General features: G+C 43.8%; 2 protein-coding genes across 2 annotated transcripts in view; both read right to left on the bottom strand.

Annotated features, from left to right (window-relative positions):
- PRDM10 (PR/SET domain 10) lies at positions 1 to 25,030 on the bottom strand. The gene is made up of 19 exons (XM_032133655.1): positions 24,841 to 25,030; positions 24,211 to 24,453; positions 22,993 to 23,196; positions 20,995 to 21,067; positions 20,250 to 20,367; positions 19,184 to 19,313; positions 16,963 to 17,187; positions 14,393 to 14,404; positions 11,497 to 11,844; positions 9,566 to 9,721; positions 8,703 to 8,882; positions 7,725 to 7,835; positions 6,500 to 6,700; positions 5,816 to 5,959; positions 4,566 to 4,736; positions 3,171 to 3,311; positions 2,377 to 2,545; positions 1,638 to 1,750; positions 1 to 361 (listed from the first exon to the last, which is right to left on the bottom strand). Exons 1-19 carry the CDS (start codon positions 24,934 to 24,936, stop codon positions 125 to 127), a joined length of 3,072 nt encoding a protein of 1,023 aa, XP_031989546.1. The 5' UTR covers positions 24,937 to 25,030; the 3' UTR covers positions 1 to 124.
- The window catches only part of LOC116455604 (PR domain zinc finger protein 10-like), a 17,580-nt gene continuing 15,608 nt past the window's right edge, over positions 24,960 to 26,931 (bottom strand). The window contains exons 5-6 of the mRNA XM_032133656.1: positions 26,008 to 26,128; positions 24,960 to 25,048 (exon numbers count right to left, since the gene is read on the bottom strand). Of these exons, the coding sequence (XP_031989547.1) occupies positions 26,009 to 26,128 (120 nt within the window). The 3' untranslated portion in view covers positions 24,960 to 25,048; position 26,008. The remainder of the gene's footprint in view (positions 25,049 to 26,007; positions 26,129 to 26,931) is intronic.

A 26,931-nucleotide genomic window follows, 5' to 3' on the forward strand; every position in this document is an offset into this window, starting at 1 on the left:
AAGAGCTCCAAGATTTTCGTGGAAGGTGAGTGTATACATCAAAACATACAGAGCCCCAGGGTACCCCCACATCCGAGCTGTCAGGGAGGTGACAAGGACAAGCAGATGGGACCATGAGGCTCCTTCACTCGTGCTGTGCTGAGAAAGTCCTGGGTTTGGAGATGTGCACTTCACTGCCGCCACTCCCGTTGGTGGTGGTCGTGATGATGTACTGGGTGGTTTGCTGCTGGCTGCTTGTCTGGGATTCCAAGGGATCCGTGTGGGCTGCAGGCTGGGAAACGCCCACCTGAACCTCGCTGGAGAGTGAAGAGTTTTGTTTGCTATCCAGATCAGGCTGACCTTCAGATATCACATAGTGAGTCTGCATGGGGAATATAGAAAATATAGAAAATCACTTTTAAACTAAGCTCTGTTTCATTTAAATGTATTTGAGAGCAACATAACACCTGTCTTTTGATTTGAAGGACATTGGACTTACTTGGCATTTGGTTAATTTACAAATGGTTGAACTCATTACACAATTAGACCATCACTACAGATTAAAATAGCAATTTTTAATTCAACTGTTCTGAAAGGTTTTTTCCTGCATTCCATATTTTCTAGCAGAAGCTGCACTCCCAGTGACCAATACCAACACAGGCTAGTGACCTGCCTCCTTATGCCTGACTGCTTACAAGGAATAGCAGGAACTCGTGTTATTTCCTAATCTTACAGACAACGGAATGTTGGGGTCACTGAGCCAGCAGCTGTGATGGCCGAGGGGCCGGGGAGCCCCGAAACAGCAAAGGCCTGCTGGTGGAAAAACTCAGAGGTTTGAAAACATCCCTCTTACCTCTTGCAAAGAAAGGAAAAGCCTCCCCACAATGCCTCGTGAATGACTCGTAACCCTACACACCCCAGACCTTCCCCATTGGCTCCCTGCCCTAGTCCCGCCTTTGCCCTGCCCGTGCCCGCAGCTCACTGGCCGCGGTGCTCTGCCCGGGCTGAGTACGAAATGCTGGATCTCGCTTAACTCGCTCTCTTTGCGCCTCTGCTCTCCCTTTGCGGAGGAAGGAATAAACCTTGTCCGTGGAAATGCCATGCGGAGAGCCCTCCTGACTCTTTATCTCTGGTAATACTGAGCTATCTGGCGCGCGTGCCTGTGTAATTCGCGCCTGAACAGCTGCGCAGGAGGAGGGAGTAAGCTTAGCTTAGCGTGCTACACAGCAGCATCCTAAGTGATCTCTTGCCAGGGAGAAAAGCTTCAGGGGAAAACGCAGTGAACTTCCCTCCACCCAAACACCACGCATGGCAACGGAAAGCTGCTGAAATGTTTCTGGAAGTTGTTCTGAAATTCGGTTTAATGCATACTGCTTAATCATAAATATTTTTAAGACTAAGCAGTACCACTAAATAATACTTTGTCCTGCAAATGATTAAGTGAAGACTTGAAACTGGAAGGAGTCATACATACAAGGGCCAAACAGCATGAGCTTGTAAATGGTTACATGCAGACTATACTGTGCAGTCTGCACCTCTTTAGGTACCTCCACTCTGTGCCACAGGAATGATTTTGGCATTCCTTAAACCTTCAAGCTGAAGAGCGTTATGCCTGATAATACTCTGGATGAAAAAAAGGCCACGATGGTTTTCCTTACCTGAGTAACTGCTTTCACTTGCCCTGTGTTGACCGTGGTGACTGGGGTACCCACAGCAGTCTCTGTGATCACGTACTGCCCTTGGGGGATGGTCATCATCTGAATCTCTGATGCTAAAAAAAAATGCAAATTGGATAATCAAGACCTCCAGTCAAACTCAAAGACGACCTTCAAAGATCGTGTCTTACATCAGTAAAATTTAAAAGTCTGAAAACAGTGGGTATTGAATAGAAATTCAGGTGATATAAGGCCTTGTAGAACCCTACAGGCCTCAGCAGAATTATGCCAGTTAACACCAGCTGGATATTTGGCAATTCACACAGAGAAAACACATACTGTTCTCACTCAAGTCATCACAGAATTACCATCCAGGACTGCATGGACTTGAGAAAACATCTTCATGTCATGCTCCTTTTCAATAGAATTCTTTCAAGCATGCATCCAAATTTGAACAAGTAGTTATCCAACTCATGGATTCTTGTTGAATGCAAGTTTCTTGGAATAAAGGAGCCCAGTGTGCCTGCACAAACCATGTACTGGATCGGTACAGATGACAGTGGAAGAGCTGGTACAACCATTTGCATTTGTCTGAAACTTTATATTCTTGATATCTATGAATATTAACTACAAAGCTGAATGAGCTCTGAAAACACTTTCTCATTGGTATCTGGAGACATGGGGCACATGTTAGTCACACACACTTGCCAGACAAGTAGTTAGAGCTACTGCTGACACTTACAGTAGCTCCGAAATGAGTTCCAGTTGCTGGGGAGATATGTGTGCTGGACAGAGGAGCCTTGCTGCTGCTGGAGGGCTTGGTTTGGTGTCGATGTAGTTGTCTGCATCTGCGAGGGGCTGAGTTCCTGCTGAGGTTGTTGCGAGGAGGGACTCAAAGGCTGACCCCCAACCTACAAAAAAAAAGGTGCAAGTGCTCTTGGTGTAGTAAGGATTGCACAGCTCTGTGCTGTCACAAATACAACCTTCTCATTAAGGGAAAACACAGGGCAGGTTCCAGAGCACAAGATATTGAGCACAAGAACGCTCCTCTCTCTTCTCTGACTTGCTTCACTCTATAGTCAATAAGCACAGACCAGGAAACTGAAATAGAGATATTGTTGCTTGCCAAAGTGAGTCTATGGCAGAGACCTGAGATTGGAGGCTAAATTCTACCCAACAGCATGAAGAGCTGCACTTCAAATATTTGAGGAATGACAGTTTCCATTTACATCTTCCAACTGACAAGACTTCATTTAAGCTGCAAATGTGTCTGTTTCCAATCATTTCTCTCTCCTTTGTACATACTGTCGGGAGAAAAAAAACCCACACAACAAATACCCAAACAAACCCACAACAAAACACCCCCAATACACCCGGAGACATCTGGGCAACTGCTTGATGATTTCAATGTGAGAGTCATTTCACACGTGGTCCTTTAAATGACAAAGAAAACACTGTCCCCTGCATCAGCACATGCAATATGCCAGCTGAGCAGGCTGGTAGGGAAAGCATTTCCTGAAGAGAAGAGGGAAATACCTGTGATGATGACTGAGTTGCTGGTGATGGCTCTGTGACCTGGATGTGCTGCACCTGGATGGCATGTTGGGTGTATGTCTGGGGGTCATGAAGCTGCCCAACATCTACTGTGGAGTGCTGGGACTGGTGAGGTGAGGTAGCCTGGGGAAAAAAATTAAGGAGAGGTCTATACCTCAAATTCTTTACAAAAGCAGCCATGTGTACCTCTTCTAGGACACAAGATCTGGAATAATGAGGTAGGAGCCTTAGTGGAGCACACCTGTTGAACCTTGTTGATTGAGTTTCTTTGCACCCCAGGAGATTAAAGTACATTTAACAGACGTAGTGGCACAGAGATGGTTCTATCTCAGTGATACCAATGGAAAGGACTTGCCTAATGTCATATAAGCTGTTTGTGGCAGTGGCTGGACTAAACCAAAGGGTACAAAAGCCAGGATTAGTGTTAACCACTTCTCCATAAGCATCTTTCTGTACAACTTATACATACTTGAGATCTGCATATCCAATTCTGTAGTTTTACACAGACCTGCATCAAGGCAAGCGCTGAGAGGTTTTTAAAGGTTTTTTTCAGCAACACTTGCTAATGATATCAATTGCAGTAATTGAATTACAAGTCTTGGATATTTACAAAATTAAGATCTTCCTAGTATTACCTGCAGGAATCAGTGTTTATGCTCTTGTATCGTTACAACAGCCACAGTCACTATCAACTGGGGCCATTGTTTAGGCCTTTATTAATCAAATTCATAACCTGATTTGTTATGAGGGGCCAGAGAGAACATGAAATTTCGGATTAAAATATAAACACATGGTAGTTTCAGCTTCCTCCAGTGGGTAACAGATTTAAAGACTACAGTGATTTCTAACAGCTGCCTGAGGTATTTTCCTCAGACCAGTTACTCTAGTTACACTCTGGTTTCATTTTTAGGAGGCTGTTAAGCATCAAGAGAATGAATATTCTAAGAGATGCTATGAAGGGAACAAGCAACCACTCTCTGTACTCCCAAATTTTGCCTCTGACTCACCGAGGACAAGGAAGTACAAATCAGTCTTGAACTGCAGAAAATGGGTCACCCACTGACCCACTTTTCCAGTTGCTGGAAAACATTCCTAGAGCAGACTTGAGCAAGGGTGCCCAGACGGGTAGAACTAAGACAGGACTCTGTCAATGTGTCTCCAGAAAGCTGACCAAGGCTGGCAGGACTATTTATGCCCAGTTACAAGTGCTTGTGAAGGGAACCCTATGCTTTATCAGTTGATTTATCTGTAAAATGTAGCTGCAGCACTTTTTGTAACTACTCTGTACCAGACTTCTGCATGCTAGAGCCCCAAGAACACACAGGCTTGGTAGGGAAAGGGTCAAAAGCGCAGCAAGATCCCCACTAAGTTACTCACCTGGGCCACTTGAACAACCTGCAGCTGTATGTGCTGAGGCTGCTGCAAGCCAGTTGTGGATTGAGACACAGGGATGTACTGGATGCGCTGGTAATCTCCCTGGGGAGTCCGGTAGTCTGTGGTGAGGGTCTGGGATATCTCTGTCATTGCTTGGGTCAGTAAATCCGTTGTCTGAGCAGGGAGAGAGATAGAGATCATCATCATATTGATGTACTTCTTCAGGGCTGCAGTTTTTTTATCTACACTTACAGTGGGGGTCTGGTCATTTATTTACAAGAGCTTAATGTGTACAGAGGTTGGGGTCATGAGTAATCACCAGGGATCATCCACTAGAATTGCTCTCTTCTGTCTAAATCCTAGTCAGGACCATTCAGGGCTAACTTAACATATCATAATAAAAATAATTATTTTCATCTTGTGACATACCAGTATTCTATTAAATAATGGAAGTCCTGTTATTTGTGAAGAGTTGACTTGGTTTCCAAGTCAAAAAGTGGTTCACGGACATATTCCACCTTTCTCCCTCCCCTGTCAGAGTGACAACTGTATTTCTAACATGTAAAGACATTTAGTACCTAACTTAATCAGGTTTATGAAGCCAACAGCATCCTGACTGAACTTCTCCATTTTCAAGCAAAATAGTATTTTATCCAGTTAGTCTTTAGATAGGAAGTTTTAAACTGTGATCAATAGGACTTTTAAAACTATACAGTATCCCAGAACACTGAACGACATTTTCTAGTCTCAGCTTTCACTTCCGTAGCAGCTGATGCATTAACGGTAGAGATCAGCCACTGGAGATTCCTATTGCTCAGTGCTGCTCTGTCCAAAGGATTACAAAGAGATCTGACTCCCTGAACACAGTTTGATGCAGTCCCCAGCCACTGTTAAACTTGTCCTCTTGATGCCAGGAACTGCATCTCTCACTTCAGGAGAACAGTCCCAGTGAAAATCCATGAGATGTGTATCCCTGAGTTCATTAAGTACATTATGTGGAGTCAGTAGGTCTGAATGAAAGACGGGAATGGATTTGGGTATAAAAGACAAATCCTTAAAGCTCCAGAAAGAAATTAACAGCTCCTGGCAGTGCAAAATTTGACCACACAGACTCAAAACCAGAAGTGATCTCAAATAATGTCTTAACACAAGCTTTAAAGTGATGTCTGCCAAATAAACCAGGGTTACTAATACCAGAAGGCCCCTGTTCCATGCATTTCCCTGCACTGCTCTTGTGTGCCTCCAGCCCTTACCACAACAGTTTCTCCGGTCGTGCTGTCGGTGGTGAGAACAGCCGGAGTGGAGCTGATGACGGCCGTCGCAAGTGGTGCATGGATCGTGTTTGGGAGCTGAGCAAACTCTGGGTGCTTCTTGCGGATGTGCTGCACCATCTTTGTCTGCAGAGAGAAGCAAAGTAGCGTTGGAAGGATGCTCAGTAACTCTGCTCAGGCCCACATGAAATCCAACAGCCTGGCCCAACGCAGCTTTTAGATTTCCCTCAGTAAAGCAGCATCAAGATTCACACTACGAGATCCTCTGGTCAACAAGACGAAAACAAGGATCACAAAGCTGCTGCTGATTAGAGCTAACACTGAAGTATTGTCCTCAACAGCTTTTTACCCCAACATAGCCAAGTGTTTTATGACTTTTTCCAAAGGTCATCTTTTCTGTGTTTTGTTTCCACACTCATCTCCCCTGTAGCTATCAGGGAGCAGTTTCCAAGCCCTTCCATTCATGATCATGCTCTGATAACTTTTCAGCACAAACCCTCTATTCAGGGAATCTTTTGGCCCCAAAACAACCAGGCTGTGCCTGCACACAGCATGAAACCAGCACTCTGACTGAGAAGAAGAGAACTCTGCTTGTGGATGGACAGGTGACAGAGGCCATGGTGAAAGAGCATCCCCAGGGAGAGGCTGTGTGAGGCCAGCCCATACCTTACTGCTATATTGCTTGGAGCAGTGAGGGCAGCACACTGGAGGGGTGGCAATGGTGCCTGTCAGCTGGGTGTGGGTGCTCAGCATGGGATCTGGCTCTCCTGGGCCTGCAGGACGCAGTTTCCGGATGCTTGGAGGTAGCTCAGCACCAGGATGGTTTTTCAGGATGTGTGCTTTGCGCTTGCTGGCACTCTTGTACACCTGCAGGGCAAAGATTTGGAATTAAAATGGTGCAATCCTGGTGTCTGCACAGGAAACAGCTACCAGTTATTTCGATCTGGAAGGTCTGCATGTTGCTTTAGAGAATACATTTAGTTAAATCCCCAAACAATTACAACAAAAGGCTTGAATATACACCTTCCAGTGTTTCATCAACCTGTAAAAGCAACTGACTCCTCCTGTAGCACAGAGAAGCCTTTTGAGAACATATTGTATGCCACAACCAAACACCAAAGCAGGACAAGGAGGTAAGAGGAAAACCTTTTTGCCATATTTGAAGATCAAATGCCCAATGTTAATTTGTCACAAGGGTTGATGTCTCTACTTGACACAAAGCATCAAATTGTTTTAGTTCAGTGAGCAAGTCCTTTTTAGGGACATCAACAAACAAATACTATCTAAAAATTAAAACTATTTTTTCTCCCCTCAAACAAAAGGGAGGAGGCATCACAGAAAGACATACTGAGGGTAAGGACAGCCAAAATACACTCCGTGGTAAATAACGGCCCCCAGGCATAAAAGGCAAAGGAGAACAAGAGCAAGAACTCAAAGGCACTGCAGAAGCAGCTTCAGGCTCCACTGAACACTGGGAATTACTGGCACATGACCTAGTAAGCAGCTTACAATAAAAGGCGTTAGAGACTAACTTTTAGAAGTGATACAGAAACCAAAAGAACTTAGTGGCCAGGAATTATGCACAGACAGGATACTTAGTCCTAGCCTAACACAAGACTAAGGGTCAGTGACTATCTGCTGGATCACGGTATTCCAGTTTTCCAATGCCAAACACAGCAGAAAGGGGAAAACTGCAGTTTTCAATTAGCATTCCACTGCCTTGGCCTAAGTGCATTTTGTCTTCCTTTTTTTTTTTTGGACAGTACTGCAGGAATGTTGCTGGCAAGCACCTCAGAAAAGCTACAAACCCTGCCAGAGATTTCTATGCAGAGACAAATTGGTTGCATCCAGGACAGGGACTGAGCCCTCCGAGAGGTGACTTCCCACACACCTTATCGCAGTATTGACAGAAGTAATCTCTGTTGGGTTTTATGATGGGCAATGTGAGCTCTGGCACTTCTTCTATTTTCATGTCTGGATGTCTTTTTGATAAATGATTCACCTTAGGAGAAAGAAACAGAGAAAAGAACATATTACAGCTGGAAGCCAAACAACTGGTGCTTCTCCCAGACATGGATAACAGCCAAACCAAAACTGAACAATGCAAGCCAGCAGCACTGGAGGCATTTGCTGCTGCAAGGGTTATTGTACACTCAAATTTAACTGGTGGAGGTTGGTCTTGCTAGATCTCACTTCCAGTTTCCCTAACCAAAACTAGGAAGGGGTAGAATAGTTTGCCAGTACTGTCTTGCAGCTGATATCTGAGAGTGAGGTAGTGTAAAGGGCCTCTGCCCAGCTAACAACCTCCATGAAAACTTTGCAAACAATCTGTTGCTGTAGAACAGCCTTTACCCAGAGGCAGTGACAAGACATGGCCAGGAGAGGCCCTTGAGAAGGGGGAGAAACAAAAAAACAGGAAAGATGGTCAGGAGAACAGAGGCAGTAAGGCTGAACAAGGCAGTATTTTCATCTCATGTCCTGTTAAATACAGTACACATCAGTCAGCATTACTTAGTGTTGAAATACGGTACTGACAACCAGACATACAGCACAGGCAGTGAAATGTGCAAATTTGCTGAAGAGGTAAGACACACAGGTTTAAAAAAAGATGTATCATCTCAGCTACAAAATTTGCCAAAATTTGTTTCACAGCATCCTGGCTGGATAAGACCAGACTGGACAGGGCTTGGAGCAACCTGGTCTAGTGGAAAGTGTCCCTGCCCATGGCAGAGGGATGGAACGACATGAAGGTCCCTTCCAGCCCAAACCCTTTCACGATCCTTGTGTTCCAATGCTGGAATTCCATCTTTATTCCTTACCTATTCATCAGAATAGTGTACAGAGGCTGTAAGAGCACCCAGGCACTCACCAACATGCCCCTGCGGCGGAAGCCCATCATGCAGAGGCGGCACTTGAACATGAAGCTCTCGTAGTCAGTGGACGCGATCCGGGGCTTGAAGGTTTTGGAGCGGCTGATCCGATCAGCCTTCTTGGCCTCCCTCTCTGGGTTGTGCATCCTCTGCATGTGCTCTCGCAGCTTGTCCTTCCTCTGGGAAGGAGCAATTGGGGAGAAAAATGTCAGCAACATCACAGAAACTGCCTTACTACCTGTTATGCATAAGAGCCACAGTTTGAGTTGTTCAGGGATCTCTCTCCAGCTTTTCCTCACAGAAAAATGTGTTCCTTCACCCAGAAATATCCAGACCCTCCATGTCCCATCACAAATTCAGTGACAGGGAGCAGGCTGCTGCCACCACAGTTTACCTGGCTCATGGTCTGCTCCATCTGTTCTGGTGGTATTTGGAAAGGCATCTGGATGACACGTACTGACAAGATGGATGCCACGGACACAGGCATCTTGGCCAGGAATATTATTAAGCCACTGACATCAGCAAGAAACTTCTTAACTGAACTGATATAAGCAATGTAACCCAAACACCTGGCAATGGAGGTGTATGATGTCCCAGTTCTTAATGAGCAGATACAAAGTTCCTTTGCTATTAAATTATTGGGAATAAGATTTGTTTGAAATAAGATGCTGAGGTGACCTTGCCCCTTGTCCTTCAGAAATGGATGTCACAGCTCACACAGGACACCAAGCAGTGCCTGCAACTCACAAGCAAGGCTAGTGTTGTTTCCTTTGACCTTTGAGAACATGAGCTTATTTCCTTGAAGGAGGGTAAGGAATGGTGGTTTTTGTACCAGTGATGATACAGCCAAGAGCCACCTCACCTTGAACTGCTTGCCACAGGTGGAGCACAGGAAGTCTTTGCGGTCCGAGTGCCGCAGCATGTGGAGTCGCAGCTTGTCGGGGCGGCAGAAAGCCTTGTCACACTCTGTACACTGGTAAATCTTCTCAGAATGGAAACTGCGCACATGTTTCTTGACCTAAAATGGCAGATCACAGAAAAACAAAGCATATTCAAGAGAGAAATGAGTGGTAAAACAGTCTAGGAAACTCTTCACAACATGAAAGAAAGGGAAAAGGTTTTCAAGTTGTCTAATGTGCTTTGGTTTAAAAAGTATTTGATTGGAACAGTTGATATCTCAGCAATAGTTTCTATAAAGCCATAACATCTTTATTAGTCATCTGGATGGGTGATTTGATTTCCTCAGGACTGATTCTTGAAGGCATCAGCTATTGCACAGTTGCACTTAATGGGCAGCAAAGTCCACAATGTACCATTTGCACAGAATCACCCTCGAGTTAACACATTCATCTGAGGTTCATTATCTTCCTTTCATTTATAAGAAACCAAAACATGGGAACTAATTCATTTCAATCAGACACAATGAGCTTGCAATTAAAATTGGTAAAAAAACCCCAAAACAACAACTTAATCAAAAGAGCATTTGTACACCGTTCCTGAATGGCAATTACTTCTCCATACTCTGGGACTATCCTTGACCTCTTCAAACATCTAGAGGGTTTTTTTTTTTTCTTCCCCGCAATAAAGGAACTAATGAGGTTTGACATTTGAAATGCAAACACTACTTAGGAAATGGATCTGATCTCTAATTAAATCCTTACCATCTTCTAATACTGATCATACGCGGAACAACTTGGCATCCATACCTGTTCCACATAGAAGTATTTCAGTAGGCAGCAGTGACTAAATTTAATTATTTACATAGCAAGAAGAGAAAACAAAAATCTGTTAAATGTCAAAAATAGAAATGAATGGTTGGAAAAAAGCCATGGGACTCTCAATCATTTGCATGGGAAAGTTTACAAGGAATTAGGTGGCAGTACAGCATTTCTGAATCATCAACATTCTTCCTTGTTGAACATTTACAGAATATAAAGGACTTCTGCCAGGATGGAATTATATTAGTAAATCACTTTCCCCCATCCTTTCCTCTTTAGCCTAGTGGATAGTCTATCAGTTCCTATTACTGATCTAAACTGGATTTCTACATTTCAATTTCAGTTGGGCAGCTCAGTAAGACACATCAATTGCTTTGTCCCTAGGAAGGATAATGAGTATGTGCATGGTCCATCTCAGTTTTTTCTTACTGCACATGGAAATACAATCTTTAAATTCTACTAATGACCTTGTCCAAGTGCTCAGCATAGTGCAGAGTAGCTGCATTACTCACTGCTCCAGTGCAGTGTGCAGGGAAGGAGAATAAAGTGCCCAGCTGAATCCCAGGGGGTAAGTCAGGAAGCAGAGTATCCTGATCTGTTCTGGCATTTCTGCAAGCTGTTCAAATGAATTCTCCTGACAGAAAACAGGCAAGGGATTAAAGATGTAAAACCACTCCTTTTTTCGTTCAGAGTTTTAATGACAAAGGGCAAGGTGTGTTCAAGTACAAGCTGAGTACAGCAAAAGACAATTCCTTTTTGTGCCACAGAGATGCAGTAGTCAGGACCTCCACTTCAGGCATTTTTTGGGAATAAGGCACCCACCCTTCTGCAGTACAGTGCCTTCTAATGCCAGATTGAAGCATCACATCTGATATTTAGTGGACAGAGCACTTCAGTGTCATAAAACAATGTCTAGCAGTGCTTGGTCACTCTTTCTTTTTGATTTCTGACTGAGGTAGACCCCTGCACCTTGTGAGAATGAACTGCTGTGCAGTTACACAAGGAGAGCACTGAGAAACCCACAGCCTTGTGAGAGACCTCCAAAGTAGTATTTCAAATCAGCACAGCATCTCACCTGGATAAAATCTGGGAAGCGTTTCTTGCAGGTGGGGCAGGTGAAATAGCCATCATTGACATGGATGGCCACGTGATCCTTAAGCAGATCCAAGCGGTCAAAGGACTCGGGGCAGAAAATGCAGGAGTACGTTTTCTGGTCCATGTGGAACTTCATGTGGCTCTCGAGGGCACTGCTGTTGATGAAGCCCTTGTTGCAGATGTCACAGGTCAAAGGGCAGTTCCCTTCCCGCCCATGGAACCGCAGGTGCTGGTCCAGCTTGTCCTTCTCCCGGAAGGCCTTCCCGCACTGCAGGCATTTGAACGGGCGGAAGGATTTCCGGATGAACAGGTGCTGCAGAGCTGCATTCTGAAAGAAACAGCCAAGAGACCATTAGCTTTCATTACCACATATAGATTCCACATCCAGATATATTCAGGATTAAATATACTGGATGATCAGTGAACCTAAACTTCAAAAAATTATTTTCCATCATATGCTGCCTCCAATTTACAGAAGGGGAGACTGTGACAGGCAGGAGTCAGGGACATACCTGCAGCTACACCCTGAGTTAGCAGAACACAGTGCAGGAGTTTCCTCTCCATCCCTGATTTCTTCCGATTTAGCTGACTTGTCTTTAGCATGCCATTTTTCTGTAAAATAAAACTAAGTCCTGTCTGAAGCACAGATCTGGACCTGAGAAAAGCTGCAATTCCAGCTGATTATTGGGCATCAGGTCGTTAAGTTCAGCCACCATACAAAGGAATGGTGAGCCAGCAACCTGTGTTTCCTTCAGGAGCAGGGCTTATGAAATTCCACAGCCCTTTACAAGATCACCTTCTGCATCAAAGATCACCACAGAGATGTGCAGCAGTGGTTTGGCATTGCCTGGAGAACTTCCAGTGGAACATAAATTCAAGAGATGCTGGTCTAAACGTTTTTACTATTGCCAAAAAGAAGAACATGGTTTCAAAACATGACAGCAAAGGCAGAATGGCAGCTTTATGAGCAGCAGGTTTGAAGTTGTCTAATCTGCTGTGAGCAATTCTCCATTCCTACTGTGCACAATATCTCTTCTCAGCCCCTATTTTGTTTTGGTGCGCGTTTGCCTTCACTCTGCCTTTTCTGTAACATTTCACGATCGTTCTTGTCTTCCTTTTCTCCCCTTACTCTTCAGATAAATGTTATGGAGCGATCCCGGTCCTGACCCAGCACTCTCTGCTGGAGGAACAGATGCTGCTGGATGCACTGCCTGTAGAAAGAGGGAAGTGTGTCCTGCACCTGCATTTCAATATTGAATGAGAACTTTCATGCTGGATAGTTGCAAAGCTGGAATTGAGTCCTATGAAATCCCACAGCACTTTGTCACCCATACTACACTCAAAGTACACTGCAATGCTCCATTCCTCTGCAAGAATTCTAAGCAATATCCACTCTTCTCTCAAATACTTCTATAAACTGTTATTGATTGATGTCTTCTCTTTTCACATGTTACACACAGAATCTACATCCTGATAGTTAGAGAAATAATGTGGAAGAGCATAAGTTTAGGTTGCATATTAGGAAGAAATTCTCAGCTGTGAGGGTGGCAAGACCCTGTCACAGGTTGCCCAGAGAAGCTGTGGCTGCCCCATCCCTGGAAATGTTCAAGGTCAGGTTGGATGGGGCTTGGAGCAACCTGGGCTCATGGAAAGTGTCCCTGCCCATGGCAAGGGGGTGGAACTGGATGAGTTTTAAGGTCTCTCCCAAACCAAACCACTTGGATTCCACTAGAATATTGCTGACATTTCTGCTCACATGTGTTCCATATGACCCACTTCTCCAAGAGACACCTTTGAGACTTCTGCAAACAAATTTCCCTGGTTTCCTATCTCCTTTTCTTGTGGGAATGTGGCAGCTGATGCAGCTGACATTTGCTGTGTCCCTTAAGTGCATGCCAACAGCTGACACTGAATACATAAAGTTAGGAGCTCTTCTGCTGGAATGAGGCAACAGCTTGGGAATACTGTGAAATGCTGTGCTAAGGATTAAATTTGTGAACCTGAACAATCCTTTTCACCATCTGAACTGCAGAGGGAAACCTAGACTTTCCTTCCAGGAAAGAAGAGGAGAGCAAATGCTCTGCTACAAAAAAAAAAGTTAACAGTTTAATACAGGCGCTACAACTAGGGCTTCCCAGGAGCTGTCATCATCACCATTCTCCATTTTACAGGTGGAGACAATGGGAAACACAGGGATCTGCTGCAAGTCACGCTGGGAATTGGAGAGACAGCCACGTGCTGTGCAAATACTGATGTGCTGCTTGGAGTCCAAAGGATAGAATTTCCCCCTTAACCACAGGGATATGCTAACAAAACACAGGCGAAAAGATGTATTCCAAGTCCTGAACTACACTATTAATTTGAGTTTTGATCACTGGTACCTTAGCAGGGAGCTGACTGCTAATACAGCAGGCCAGACTCAACATAGCCCTGTTGTTATCTCAAGGGCTACAGAAGGTGAACTGTTTTACTGCTCTTTGCCTAGGTAATCTATCAACTATAAAAACAGAACAAAAGAACTAAGTGTTGTCTCATTAACTTATAGTATTGATCCAGCACAAACAACTGTGCAAACAAATCCTCCAAAACTTTAAGACTGATATTACAGCTCTTCACCCAGGCAATTTACTCCTATAAAATCCACCTTAAATTTACAATGAACTGGTATGAAAAGAAGTAGAAGAATGCAAATTGTTACTCAGGTACCAGTTCTGGACACTGGTTACCTAAAGAGGAACAAATGTGACAATTTATGGCGCAGGGTCAATCAGGAAACACTAAATAGGAGTTGGACAAAACAACATGGAAGGCGATGTTGATACGTACCATTGGATTAGATACAGCAAAAACCCAGTGAAACAAAAACCCAAACCTACCTGCAGCTCCAGCTGAGCAGGCAGCATTGAGAGAGAGAAAAATACTTATGTTATGCAGTGGACTTGAAAACAGAAGCCTTGACTTCTGCAGGTCACGACAAGGGCTCTTCCAACTAGCATTTACTGCTTTGAGGTTTTTGCCTCAGGAAACACTAAACAGATCTTCAAGGTTTACTCTGTAGTTAGTAACTGCCCAAGGGGAGTTAAAGGGCAAAGATAAAAACCACAGATAATCCCGAAGGTGTTTTGTGACCTTTCCTGTTTTCCCAGGGCTGATTAACAAGGATACAATGTGCATGGCAGAACCATAGTGAGAACGGAATGCTTTTAGCAGAAGGGAATAATTAGGGCAGGATGACAACAGGGTAAGGATTAGGTGAGTGAAAAAATTAAGGAGGAGGGACTTTTTCTAACCTCATTTTACTGGCTGTGCTCCTTGTTACACAACCAGTTGCATTTCTTTCATCATGAAGGAAGTGAGTGTGCTTTCCAAATCATATTCCTATCCCTCCTGTTTCTGGCATTAGCACATAGACAGCCTACATACTGCCCAGAACTGAACTAAAAACAAATATTCATTTTGGCTGTGGACCACAATGTTCCTCTAATTTTCTACAAGAGTTCTTGAAGGGTGGGTGTATCTCTTTTCAATAGTAGGACCCAATTGCCATAGTTAAGGTCTGATATCCAAGGAAACCCCACAGGCTCTAAAGCAGAGGCTGAAAAATGAACTGGTCCCATCAGGACTCGAACCCCAGGGCAGGACAGATCAGTGCTTCCAGCTAGCATGAAAACAGTCTTAGAGCACCACTGTCTTAAGCCTTAGAAAAGCTGAAGCAATTCACAAGGAAAGACTGGTTTTGAAAACTAAATCCTATCTAAGTTATAAGGAAGAATTAGAGCTACACAGGTTTCAGAATCATAACCAGGAGTCAGGACTTCCTACCTGTTCTTTGGAAGTGAATAATGTACTGCATATCTAAAAACCAAATGTTTGCTTGCTTTTATGATGAAGTGCATGTTATTGTAGGCAGGTGCTGTGAATAGCTGAGTTGAGTGAGTGTTCAGAGGGTGATTTTTCAGTGCTTAAAGAATGATGCTTGCTGGTTTAGTCTTATCTCAAGTGCTCATTGCTCACAGCCTGTTGCAATATGGAAAGGTCTGTGCAACCATCCATCTGCCAATCTGCCAGTGCTCCTGGCTTGAAACATCTCCAGGACTCTGCTGAACACGAGCTTCCAGATACAGGGAAAGTCAGAAGACTTGAGATAAAAACACGTCACTAAACCACCACTGCACTCCTCTGAGCTGTCATCCATTCGTGATGAATTTACAGGGCTAAAAGCTACGTCACGAGACAAAGAGGTAACTTCAGAATTTCTGTCCCTTTCTGTCCTACATTCATTATTTCAGAGGATCCTAAGTTCACATCTTGGGTTCAGAAGTTTGGGGAAATGGCCAACACTTTCTCTTCTTACTGAGGAAGCTGTAGTACACGGTAAGCAGTACATCCCCATGCTCTGTCAAAACTTCAGTATCTCTGTACTCTATTATACACCCTTCAATACATTCAGTAAAAAATCCCCCAAGCTTTTAAACATATGAAAATGAAATCACTGGTGGAAACTTGTCATTCAAAGACTGGAAGCATTTTGTATGGTTAAAAACTGTGCAGTCTTAATGTGTCCAAGCCAAACTCTTCCTTCAAGTCATGCCACTGCATTTTTGGGGTAACACCACCACTGGGTCTTGCATATGCATTGCTGTAAACTGCAAGCAAAATTTGGCTCAACATCTTCATATACAGAACAGTTACTCAACTCTTTTCTAATCCTTCCTCATCCCCTAAAAATGAACCCTTACCCCCATTGCAGCTGTTTCTTTCCTTAATCCAAAGTTAACACATGGAAGAAAAAGGAAAGGATTTTAAGCTAAATAAATTGATTGCCCAGTTACAAAGCTTCAAGGATTATTTGCTTGAATCATTTCCTCCCACACATGGTAGAGAAAAAACAGCTCACCCAGTTGACACAGAGTTCAGGCTCCAAGTGTTTGCTGTTGGTACACAAAGCTCTCAGCACAGGTTTTGCTCTCAAAGGCAGGGTTTTCTACCCCAAAAAAGGATTTTATCACTAAATATCATCATCATCTAAGCGGATCTAAATTGAGGTTGTGGTTCCTCTTTGGCAACTATTTGCAAGAGAGTTCTGAGAGACACAGATGGTGCTGTGAGCAAGTCGTTAGTCTGTGCCACAGCACCACGATTCTGCCGGCTGTTTGAAGCACTCCTGCTTGCCAGCTTGGATGGACTGTGTTTCCATGCAAGAATTACTGTGATGGACTTCAATCAGCTCCAGCTCCTGAGCAGTTCTCACTAGCATCTATGAGATACTGGTCCTTTATGTGAGATTTGTCTTCCTCTCAGTGCAAAGAAAACTGCTAGGACTGAGATGCTTTATTTGGGGTTTGGAAACGGATACAACAGTGAAAAGAGGACCAGCTGGCCCTGGCAGGCAGGTCTGGCATTCCCTGTGTTACAGTGGATGTGATCCCCCATCCTCTGTGCTTACCCTGATGCGCTTTGCTCGCCTCATGTCATCTGCTGTCATGGTGCTCTGTGTGGGCACCGTGCTCCCCTCGTGCTGCGGCTGCACATGGAGCACGTGGTTTTCCTGCTGCTCCAGTGCTGCCTGCGGCTCTGGTGGCACCGGAGTCTGTTCCTGCTGCTCCAGCCCGTTCAGTGGGGCTTGTCCGGCCTCATCAAACTGCCCCTTGCTGGAAAAATGCAGCAAGTCCTGAAATCGCAAATCATACAACCAGTGATTATTCCCCCCACCCACTGAAAAACACTTTGATAATACTCAGCAGACAACAAAATTTCTACAGATTTAATCTCAAGCTATAAACAAAAACAGTGTAGTGTCTGCACTAACTCCTTACAGTTCTCCTGCTCTGTCCAGTGCTGTTTTCAGCACATCACCTTCACCTACAGCAGCATCACCCAGAGCACCAGGGAAGCAGTGCTGCAGGTGGGTGACTCTCCATGGGCCATCCCTTTGTCTGACCAGCCACAGACAATCAGCATTATCCAGCTGTTAATAGCCAAGAAAGCTCTTCTGCACTCAGGAGTATTTCTGCTTTAACCAAAGTGACGAGTGCAGACCTGGGAAAGGAGAGAATTTCTGTCTCCTGGAAACTGTTGTTGCTTTGAAACATTACTGTGTGTCATTTTGCAGTGTCTTCTTTCTAACAAACTATCTGGAGTGCTGAACTGGAGAGTGACAAACGAGGTGATCACACTGGGCACTATGTGGTGTTTTTACCCAGTTTCCAGCTCTGCACACATCACTTCCATGTATCACATAAAGCTGGTTTTCCTCCCCTTTTGCACTAGCATAAAAGGGAGGGTGTTTTGAAAAGGAAGAACATGCCAAAAATCTACATTCTTTCCCTGTAAGTTCCAATAACTCCTCTGGGATGGAATCATCTTCTATTACATGAAAAAACACACATAGGTCCTTATTTGACACCATGTAATGCAACTGAAGAAACTTAAAAGCACAAGCTAGGAAACAGAGCACCAGAATTAATCTTGAATTATGTCAGCTGAAGGCTGGTGCTGTCAAAGCACAAAAGTGGGTGTGGGAGAAGAAAACCAAGGAATGAGGCCCTTACAGACCATGAGTGCTTACCAGAGAGAGACCCTTAGTAAACAATACACCAGCTCAGTGTCCAGCCCAGGTCTAGGTGGCAAGTTTCCACCTTGCTGACACTCAGCTGTGCTCTCAGTATCCTGACTCTCCAGTTCCCAGGCAGAACTCATGCCCAGCTTTAGCGAGGCGCAGACCTCCAATGGCTTGGGACATCACCCTGCCCCACTGCACAGCCACACATGAGCCAGCCCTGGGCCATGCTCCAAGCTGGCAGGACACAAGCCACCTCCAGTCCAGAGGCCACTCACACACTGGACTGCGCCATCTCCCCCAGAATGAAGGGTTTGGGAGCAGCATTAGGTTTATTTGTCAAAATGAGGCTGCCATGTGTCATGTCAGCCTGCAGAAAGGGTGAGCTCACAACTGCCTGCACCTAATGCAGCATTTAGGGCACTGCAGCAGGAATTCACAGGCAGAGTATACACTCCTCCCTCTGAGTCAGCACAGAGCCACGACCTAGTGAGATGCCAGAGGAAAATTACCACTCCAGATATCAGCTTTCAGCTAAGTCATAAAATAGAGCACTGATCCCTTCTGTCACTGCTCATAAAAGGACTTAGTGGTAACCTAAGCATGGTCAGCATCAGAGAATTTAGCTTTTTACTTATATGTGTCATATTACATCCCTACAGAATATAACCAACAGCCACAAGCAAAAGAACATTTTGCAGTAAGCCTACCTACAGGAAGCCCTTCTGTTAATATTAAAACATCACAGGGAATCATACCTCAAACTGATTTAATTCCATCAGCAACAGCTGTAAGAGCTAAGAACCTAAATTCCCATTACAGTTTTACTGTCTAATTTACTTCTGTGATGCTGCTGAACTGCCACAATAACCCACCTCACTGCTAAGTGCTTTGGAGTGAAACTTGCTGCAGAATTCCAAGTGATTTTACAGGTTTTATAGAAGGGAAGTAGTATGCTCTCCTGGCAGAGAATTCCAGCTAGAAACCAAGAATTACTCATGTGTAAGTCCAAAGCACACCCTCAGTTTGCACCAATGCCCCAAATTCTTTTGGTCAGGAGTTTAAATTCCATGTGCTACTTTTTTCCCCTCCATCTCAAAAAATATACCTGTGTCCCTTCTTCACACTTTTCACCATTTTCACTGGTTACTTCCATGCGCATGAATTTGGGAGGGCGCCCGGGGCGTCTGCCTGGTCCAAACCTCCTCTTTCCTCGTCCGCGACCTCGGCCTCTGGCTCTGCAGAATACAGAGTGCTCCAGGTTAGATACAAAGAAAGATGGATTTGGATTCTCCACTGGTTTTATGCTTCCTTTCTCAGCATCACTACTCACTCATTCAACTCAGCAACAATGGCCTGCAGTAAATAATAAAAACTGAAGAAATTCTGGCAGCAAAACCAATGGGTTTCTGGCTGGTATCTATTATTTTGTCCTTAATGAGAAACCAAAGTCCAGAACACATTAAAATTTCTACCAGTAATCATGGGACCAAGAGGACTACTGGCTTCTATCCAGCCCTCTGCCATGGCAAGTCTCCCACTTCCAACACCCCAGTTTATGCTGTGCTGGAAGTATTTTCAGCATGATAGAACAAGTGCAGAAGGAAACCCATTTAAAATCTGAAGCCATAACATCCCTCCCCAAAAAGCGGGCAGTCCACTGATGTCAAGGTACTAAACAGAAGGGAACAATTTTGTGTCAAAAAGCAAAACAAAACAGTCACTTGCTAACATTTCAGGAGAAAGAAGGCACCAATGTCTTCTGCTCTGTGATAGGTGTTTGTAGATTCAGTTTTTAATAGGTGAGGATAAACTATCTTGCCAGGCCGATGAGGCACTAGAAGCCTTGTTTTCCAAGCTCTGTACTTCAGTATCTCTGAGAAACATCAGTACTTCAATACAGTGATACTGAAACATTACAAGTTTTTAAAGTCATTGGCAAAAAAAAAGCAACACAAAAAAACCTCACCAGTTTCAACAGAGTATTTATTTCTCTCAAGCTACTTCTTTCACAGTCTCTTATACCAGTCAGTCTCCTGCTGCCATGATTTTTCCTTCTGGTGCTGAGCTGATCTCTCCTGAGCTGGTCACTAAGTTTTGTGGGACAAAGCCCCTCCTTTCTGTGTGTTTGGATCACCACAGTGATCCACAAGCAAAGCTAAAGCTGTCAGTACCTGCTGAAGAAGTCCAGCTTCTCATCATGGGAATTGAGGTGCTGCTGGAGCTGCTCCGAGCTCGTGAAACGCCGATTGCACTCGTAACACGGCCAGTTCTTCTCCTGCTCCCTCAGTACTGTTGGAAATGTCAGTAACACCATTTCAGTCACCACCAATTAAACACCTCATTTTTTTGCCCCCAGCCTCTGTCCTCTGTGGGCCGTATTTCTCCCCTGAAGGTTAGACAGGCTGCAGAATACCCAGCCCTGCTCCACTGGTCTTTGCTTTTATCCCCTCTGCACTGTGCCACAGCTCATTACAGAGACACAGAAAGATCACTGGGGACAATTCCCATGGACTATCAACACTGTTAGAAATTCAGGGGGATTCTGAAATTCACCCTTGTATGGAAGAGCACCTACAGGATTGTACCTCTGGCATAAGTTAAGGGAGGTCAAGGGAAAATTCTAAATCTAAAGCAGTCACACCTCAGTTTATGACACACAGTGGACACTGAGTACAGAAACATACCTCTTCCAGCAGCAATATGACGCTTCCCAGAAACTGAGGCAAAGGGTTAAATTAATGTAAAATTCTCATGAGAAGAGTTCCTGGAAGTAAGCCCCAATAACACAATCTAGATCTGTTTTAACTTTTCCCAACCTAGCACAAATCTGGGGAGCACTATACAGGCCATATACTTGAAAGTAAGGAGTGCAACCTGCAACCACCACCACACTGAAAGCAGAAGATCCCAAGTTACCCTTCCTTTCCTCCTCAGTTATGTCATGGATCTTCTGGTTCACAAACTCAGCATAGGAGGCAGCATACCACACCTGCAGCAGGAGCACAAGGTAACAGGACACTTAGGTGGAGCCAAAACTAAAGGAAATTTATTTGAAAATGGGTTTTAAGCAATACATTTACTTCACTTGCCTCAACCACTAACTCTTACTGCTCCTTTCATCCTCAATAATAGTCTGGTAAGATCAATGTGCCCCCACTGAGGAAGGAAAGAGCTTTGCTCAGTAAGCACGTCCATTTAATTTTAAGGTCTAGCTTCCTAACATGAATGTTAATCTTGCACATGGCTACCAGTAGCTCTAAAGGAAATAAGATTAATTTATTCAAACCCAACTGCATGACTGTGAAGGAAGGATGTCAGCAGAGTACTGATACTTGTACCAAGAGGAATGGAAATGTTATTAACTCAAGGGATTTCCCATTTCTTTCCTGCTCTCCTTACATAGACAATAGGCAGCACCATCCACATAGACTCATTTAAAATGTTTCTGAGCTTCTGAAGGATTGGAGCAATATGGTCTTGCTTTCCAAAACAAGGATCTGCCAGGCACCAGCATGATGGACTCACTTTTGTCATACAAGGAATTCAAGCCTTCAGCAAAGATAACCATAAGATGCAGGAAGACAAAGTTTATTAAAGCCTAAAAGCAGATGCTCACATTTAGCTAAGAATTCTTCCATAATTTCATCTGTTTGATGAAAAAGAGTGGATTTTAGAAGAGATTTCTCAAAGAAGACATCAACAGATTTTCTGCATGAAAAATTCAAACAAGTTTGAACTTGCAGTGGGCCACAGGCAGTGGTGAGTGGGATTTCAAGTACTCTCCAGCAGGTGTGTTACTCTGCAGGAATCTCACCAGCTGGACAGGCTGGAGACAAAAGCCTGGAGCTCCTGGACTACACACCTGGCAGGCAAATCAGAACTTTCCAGCTTCAGCTCCCTGATCCTCCTAGTTCAATCTCTGGACAAAATTTGCATGAATCCACTTGGGGAGGAAATTACATTACCAAGCCTTGCAATTAACAAACCATTTTACCCCAGAAGACACTACTAACACATAAAGTAAGAAAAATGATGCTCCCACAGGGAGGTCTGTACAGATCTAAAGTCTGATTTTGAAATTGTTTAAAAACTGTTGAGGAAAATGATGTTTGGATACACTTAAAATGGATTAGTAAGATTTCTAGTAATACAGCTTAAAAAAATGAAGGACCAATTTCAGACAGTCCTACTCTTAAAGGGTGTAAGTAGGCTTTTGTCCTGATTTAGTAAGTGCGCTTACTAAACAATTGTTTTTCCAGACCAATTGTTGAAATCTACATGCAAGAAGAGATTTGAAGAACAACAAAATTTCCTGGTATCAAAATTTTTTGGTCCCCCTCCCCCCCTCCCTCCCCCCCATGCCCCCAAAAATGTTGAAAATTAAGGCCATCTCAGCCAGCCATGCTGCTTTGAGCTTGACATAATCAATAAATTTTTAGAGGGAACAAAAACCAAACCACGGGGAAGCCACAATATCCTTCCTAATTTTTCACATGCAAAGTTTCAACAGCTCCAGGAAATCCAGGTAAAGAGAGGCCATATTCACTTAAGGTACCAGAAAACAAGTCAGGAACACACATGGCTAACTGGGAAGGGCATCCAGAATTAAAAAAATAAGAATGCTGCAGTAAAAATTAGATTGTATCAGGAAAATATACACTGTTTAAAGCATGACAGGGAGAGACAAATCATTTACATAGTTTTATCTTAAACTTTAATGAGCTTTGGCTCATGAAGAAATACCTATGTTGGTGACTATTTGCTGACTTCAGTGACATTCAATTCAGGCCATCAGAGAAAAAAAGCCCTATAACTATTCAAAGCAGTAGTTTCTGGCATTTTTTGGCAGCAACTTTTAAGGTACTATTTAATCAGTAGAAAAAAAAGAGTCCTGACACACAAGCAATGCCATACCTTGAGTTCCTGCTTGGGCTCCACGTTTTTAATGGTCGTATAATAAATGTGGTGGCCGTACTGATAGGCCACCAGGTTCTGCTCCAGGTGGTTTTGCGCTGGACGCACAAACATCATCCAGTTACACAGAGCCTCACTGGAAAGTTCAAACCACAGGTCCTCTTGCAAGTCTTTGTCTTTTCTGTCACCCTTATCAAGAGAAACCTGTAGCAAAATCCAATTACATGTGACTGTAACTGCCTGGCAGCACAATCAAAAGAATTTGACTTACTAAGAAAAGTACTGTGCCCATGCAACTGTTACATTAAGGGAGCAATGAAGGCCTAGCTAATTTTCTCTCTTTACTAACATGGATCCAGAAACAGGCAGAAAAATATTTAGCAACAGGTAAAGATTTAACTAAAAAGGCACAATGGATCCTTTCAGGGACAAGAATCATTCATTAAAGGGGGTCAGGCACAGTATTCAATCGTGGGCTATCACAAATGACACACGTAGCTGTAGCTTTAGTAGGCTACAGAAACATCAGTCAGAAGTTTCTAACTGGCAGACCCACTTTTCCTTTCATTTCTTGACTCAAGATGTTGCCTCAAGCAGAAAGCAGCACTTCTTTAGCTGAACTTCTCTTGGGTTGCTGAATCTGCCTATGGTCACAACTTGCTTGTCAGACACTGACCATCAGAGCCCTCCTAAGACTGTGGATCTAAACTCCAACAAATAAAGGACCAATTTTTTATAGTGAAATGAGTAAATAAATGGATAGAAGTCACTCAAATCCATTTTACCCCTATGCCAATTACTTGAGGAAGGGAATAAAAATATCTCCTCTCCCCTACATCTTATGAACAGAAAGGTAAGAAAAATATTTTGAACTGAGGTTACAACATGACACAAAAGAATGGCTGCAGAACATCCCTCAGATGGAGCTGCTATTTTTATGTCCAGATGCAGTTTTCAGCTCATGTGAGTGTGATTCACAGTCTTACACATTATGCTCCCTATATATCCTAACACCATAATGCCAGAACATTTCACCAGAATTAGTGTGTCTCCCCTGAATAACAGAGCAGATTTGAAGGCAAAGCAATCTGGGTATTTCTCAGCTACATTCAGAGATGGAGGTAACAAAACATCTCTAGTGAATTGATCAAGGTGGAGTGACAAATACATGAAAATCAAAGCTTAGGCACAAACCGATCCTCCTTTTCTCACCCTTACCTTCAAATGGATATAGCAGTCTTTGAGCTCAGTCTGTCTGACCAGGGGGTCCTTCCACAGGCCCAAACTGTGTACGCTTTGGGATACGCCTTTTGGAGAAACACACCTCCCAAAAACCTGTCTATATAGAGCACCAGGGGAAGGCTGGCCCTCTGCCCTGGTCAGCCAGGCCGGTTTGGGATGGGGTGCAAAGGTCCGTGTTTTGGACACACGGAGGGATGTGCGTATTACACTCTTCACACCCTGCAACACAAAGGCAGAGAGGATGTTGACTTTCAGGCAGACACTCACACACGGCTCAGAGACAGCCTTATCTCTCTCTAAACATCTTTGGCTCAGCTGTGGGAACACTTATGCCAATAGTCCTGTCTACATTTTAAAATATTAGACCAGAGCAGTGTCCAGCAAATAAGAACAAAGCAGCTCACAGACTTCACTAAATACAGAATTTTGTCTTTTCAGTAAAGCAGCCCAATTTGAAATTCACATTTCTGGGAATAAAGACTCGCATTTACTCATTACTGCTAAATCTGAATGGTTTTTTGCCTCTCTTTACTAAAGGGCTGATGGAGAGAGAAGGAAAAAAGGGGAGGGCAGGTAATACACTTCATATTACTGTGCTATGCTTACACAAATCATTGGGATCAAAGGGTCGAGGTGGATCTGGATCCCATTCATCCATGTCAGTGTCTTCCCCATCTTCATCCTCATCTTCATCCTCATCATCTTCCTCTTTTGTTTCTATCCTTTCCATTTGATTCTGCAGAGGTGCTAAAGAGTCAGAACCATCCACAGCCTCCATAGGAGGTAACACCTGGTTATGCACCGGTAATGATGCCTGAGGAAAGAATTCACAAACAATTCAAGCTGATTCATGAAGAAAACTACAAGGACGAGCAATGAAGATCCTTGCTAGTCTACCCTTCCTGCTGCCTCTGATAATGGAGAGGAGGAGAAGAGAAGGTGATAAATGACTGCCAAGGGATGTTTTGCATCACTTGATGCTGCTGACGGCTTCACTCAGGACACCTGTTACTACTCCCTGGCTCCACCCTGCCAAGGACTCAGTTCTCAGAAGAAACTGAAATCAGAGGAAGTTCTGGACCCTTGCAGAAGGTTTGAAACAAAGTCCAGGCTCTATGGATATTACCTAGGGCCTAAAGCTGTATTTTAGTTTCTTTTGTACAAGTGAGAGAATCCTGCACTTTGGCACGTGATCTTTTCTTTACAATTCAACAAAACCAATCCCCAGAGTACAAAGGTAGAGGTCAATAAGGGGTGAGGTAACATGGAGACTAGATATAAACTATGGGACATGAGGGACAGTTGAGGGCATTGCATTCTTCCACTAATTTTCAAGGTTAGCCCTTTCTTCCTTAAAAAAAAAACTGGAACAATTGAAGTGGTGGTGCATATTCCATCATGCTCACAGGTTTTCTCAGGTAGAGAAGAAGAAATATTATACCAGCAGAGCTGCCTGAAAACACTGGTGAGGAAACCCAGTGGATGTTGCTGTGACAGTCTGTTAACTTCACTTTTCGGCACTGAGAGAATCTTAAGGTGGCTGCTCAAGACAGAACCATCTGTAAAACAGGTTTCTCTGTACATTAAACACATGATCTCTCCTCAACCCCCATACGTTCCATGGTAAGACTATGGAAGACAGTACAAATCTGCACTACAGCTTTCTCACATCTCCTCCCAGATCACTCAGCCACATTTCATCCCCGGAGACGATGGAGCAATGGAATCAATGCACTCGTACATGGAAGAAGGAAAGGGTGCCTGGCAACTTACTCTATCTGCTTGTGGCCCCTGCTCCAGAGCCACTGGTTGGGGGGGTGTCGGCAACGCTGCCGAGTACGGACAGGTTGGTGGGATTCATGCTCTGAGCAGCAGCAGGCAAGAGCACCGTTACCTAAAATCACAGGCACTCATTTTAGCACTGCAGCATTTCCACCAGTCACTTAACACACGGGCAGGGCCCAGCATGCACAGCTCCCTTGAGCCCTGCACTCACTCAAAAACTATGGCATTCCCAAGATTTTTGGGGTTCAAGTAGGGATGATGGGCTTGGACAGAACCTGCAGCTTCTGGGACAAAGGGAAAGGCTTCAAACCTATAGACTTCGCAAATTCTGAATTACCTATCATACATTTTTAAATTAAGGCTTGAAATTAAAATCCTACCCAGCCTGGGTTCAAATTGCACTAAAAACAGATGTTAGGAGCTCTTCAGCTCTTGGTAAAACCAGTGATTTAGGGTCTCTTTTCTTCTATGCCCAAATTTACTTTAATTTTCAAGGGAAAAGGTAAAGAAGGAATAAGAAACATTTCCTCTTTTTATTACTATCTTTCTTTTTCTCGAGAAAACCTTGGCCATGGTTGAGGGGTTGGAACTAAATGAGCTTTAAGATCCCTTCCAATCCAAATCATTCTGTGATTCTATGATCTAGGATCCATTAAAAAAACAAGATGGTGTGTTGACCTCATTAGAAGATCAAGCTCTCAAACAAGAGGATCCCAGCAATTACTTTTCTTTACATTTGGTCAGACTATACATTTTTGTTTACATTTTTTTGTGCAGTAACAACCAAATTAATGCATATTATCACACTGTTCTCATCCATTCAGCAATAAAACAAAGAACAACTAAGACCTTAGGAATCACCTTTCCTTTTGCCTGCTGATCTATACAGGAATTTGCACCATTATTCCACGT

The sequence above is a fragment of the Corvus moneduloides genome, chromosome 25 (assembly GCF_009650955.1).
Source record: "Corvus moneduloides isolate bCorMon1 chromosome 25, bCorMon1.pri, whole genome shotgun sequence".
NCBI lineage: Eukaryota > Metazoa > Chordata > Aves > Passeriformes > Corvidae > Corvus > Corvus moneduloides.

Bases quoted from the DNA above. Each gene is read 5' to 3' on its own strand.
- PRDM10 (XM_032133655.1), bottom strand. From the start codon at position 24,936: ATGATGAGGATGAAGATGAGGATGAAGATGGGGAAGACACTGACATGG. The intron at 24,454-24,840 runs GTAAGCATAGCA...TTTGTGTTGCAG, and splicing joins CTTTGATCCCAATGATTTGT to GGTGTGAAGAGTGTAATACG. The intron at 6,701-7,724 runs GTGTGTGGGAAG...TTTGCCCTGCAG, and splicing joins TCTGTCAATACTGCGATAAG to GTGTACAAGAGTGCCAGCAA.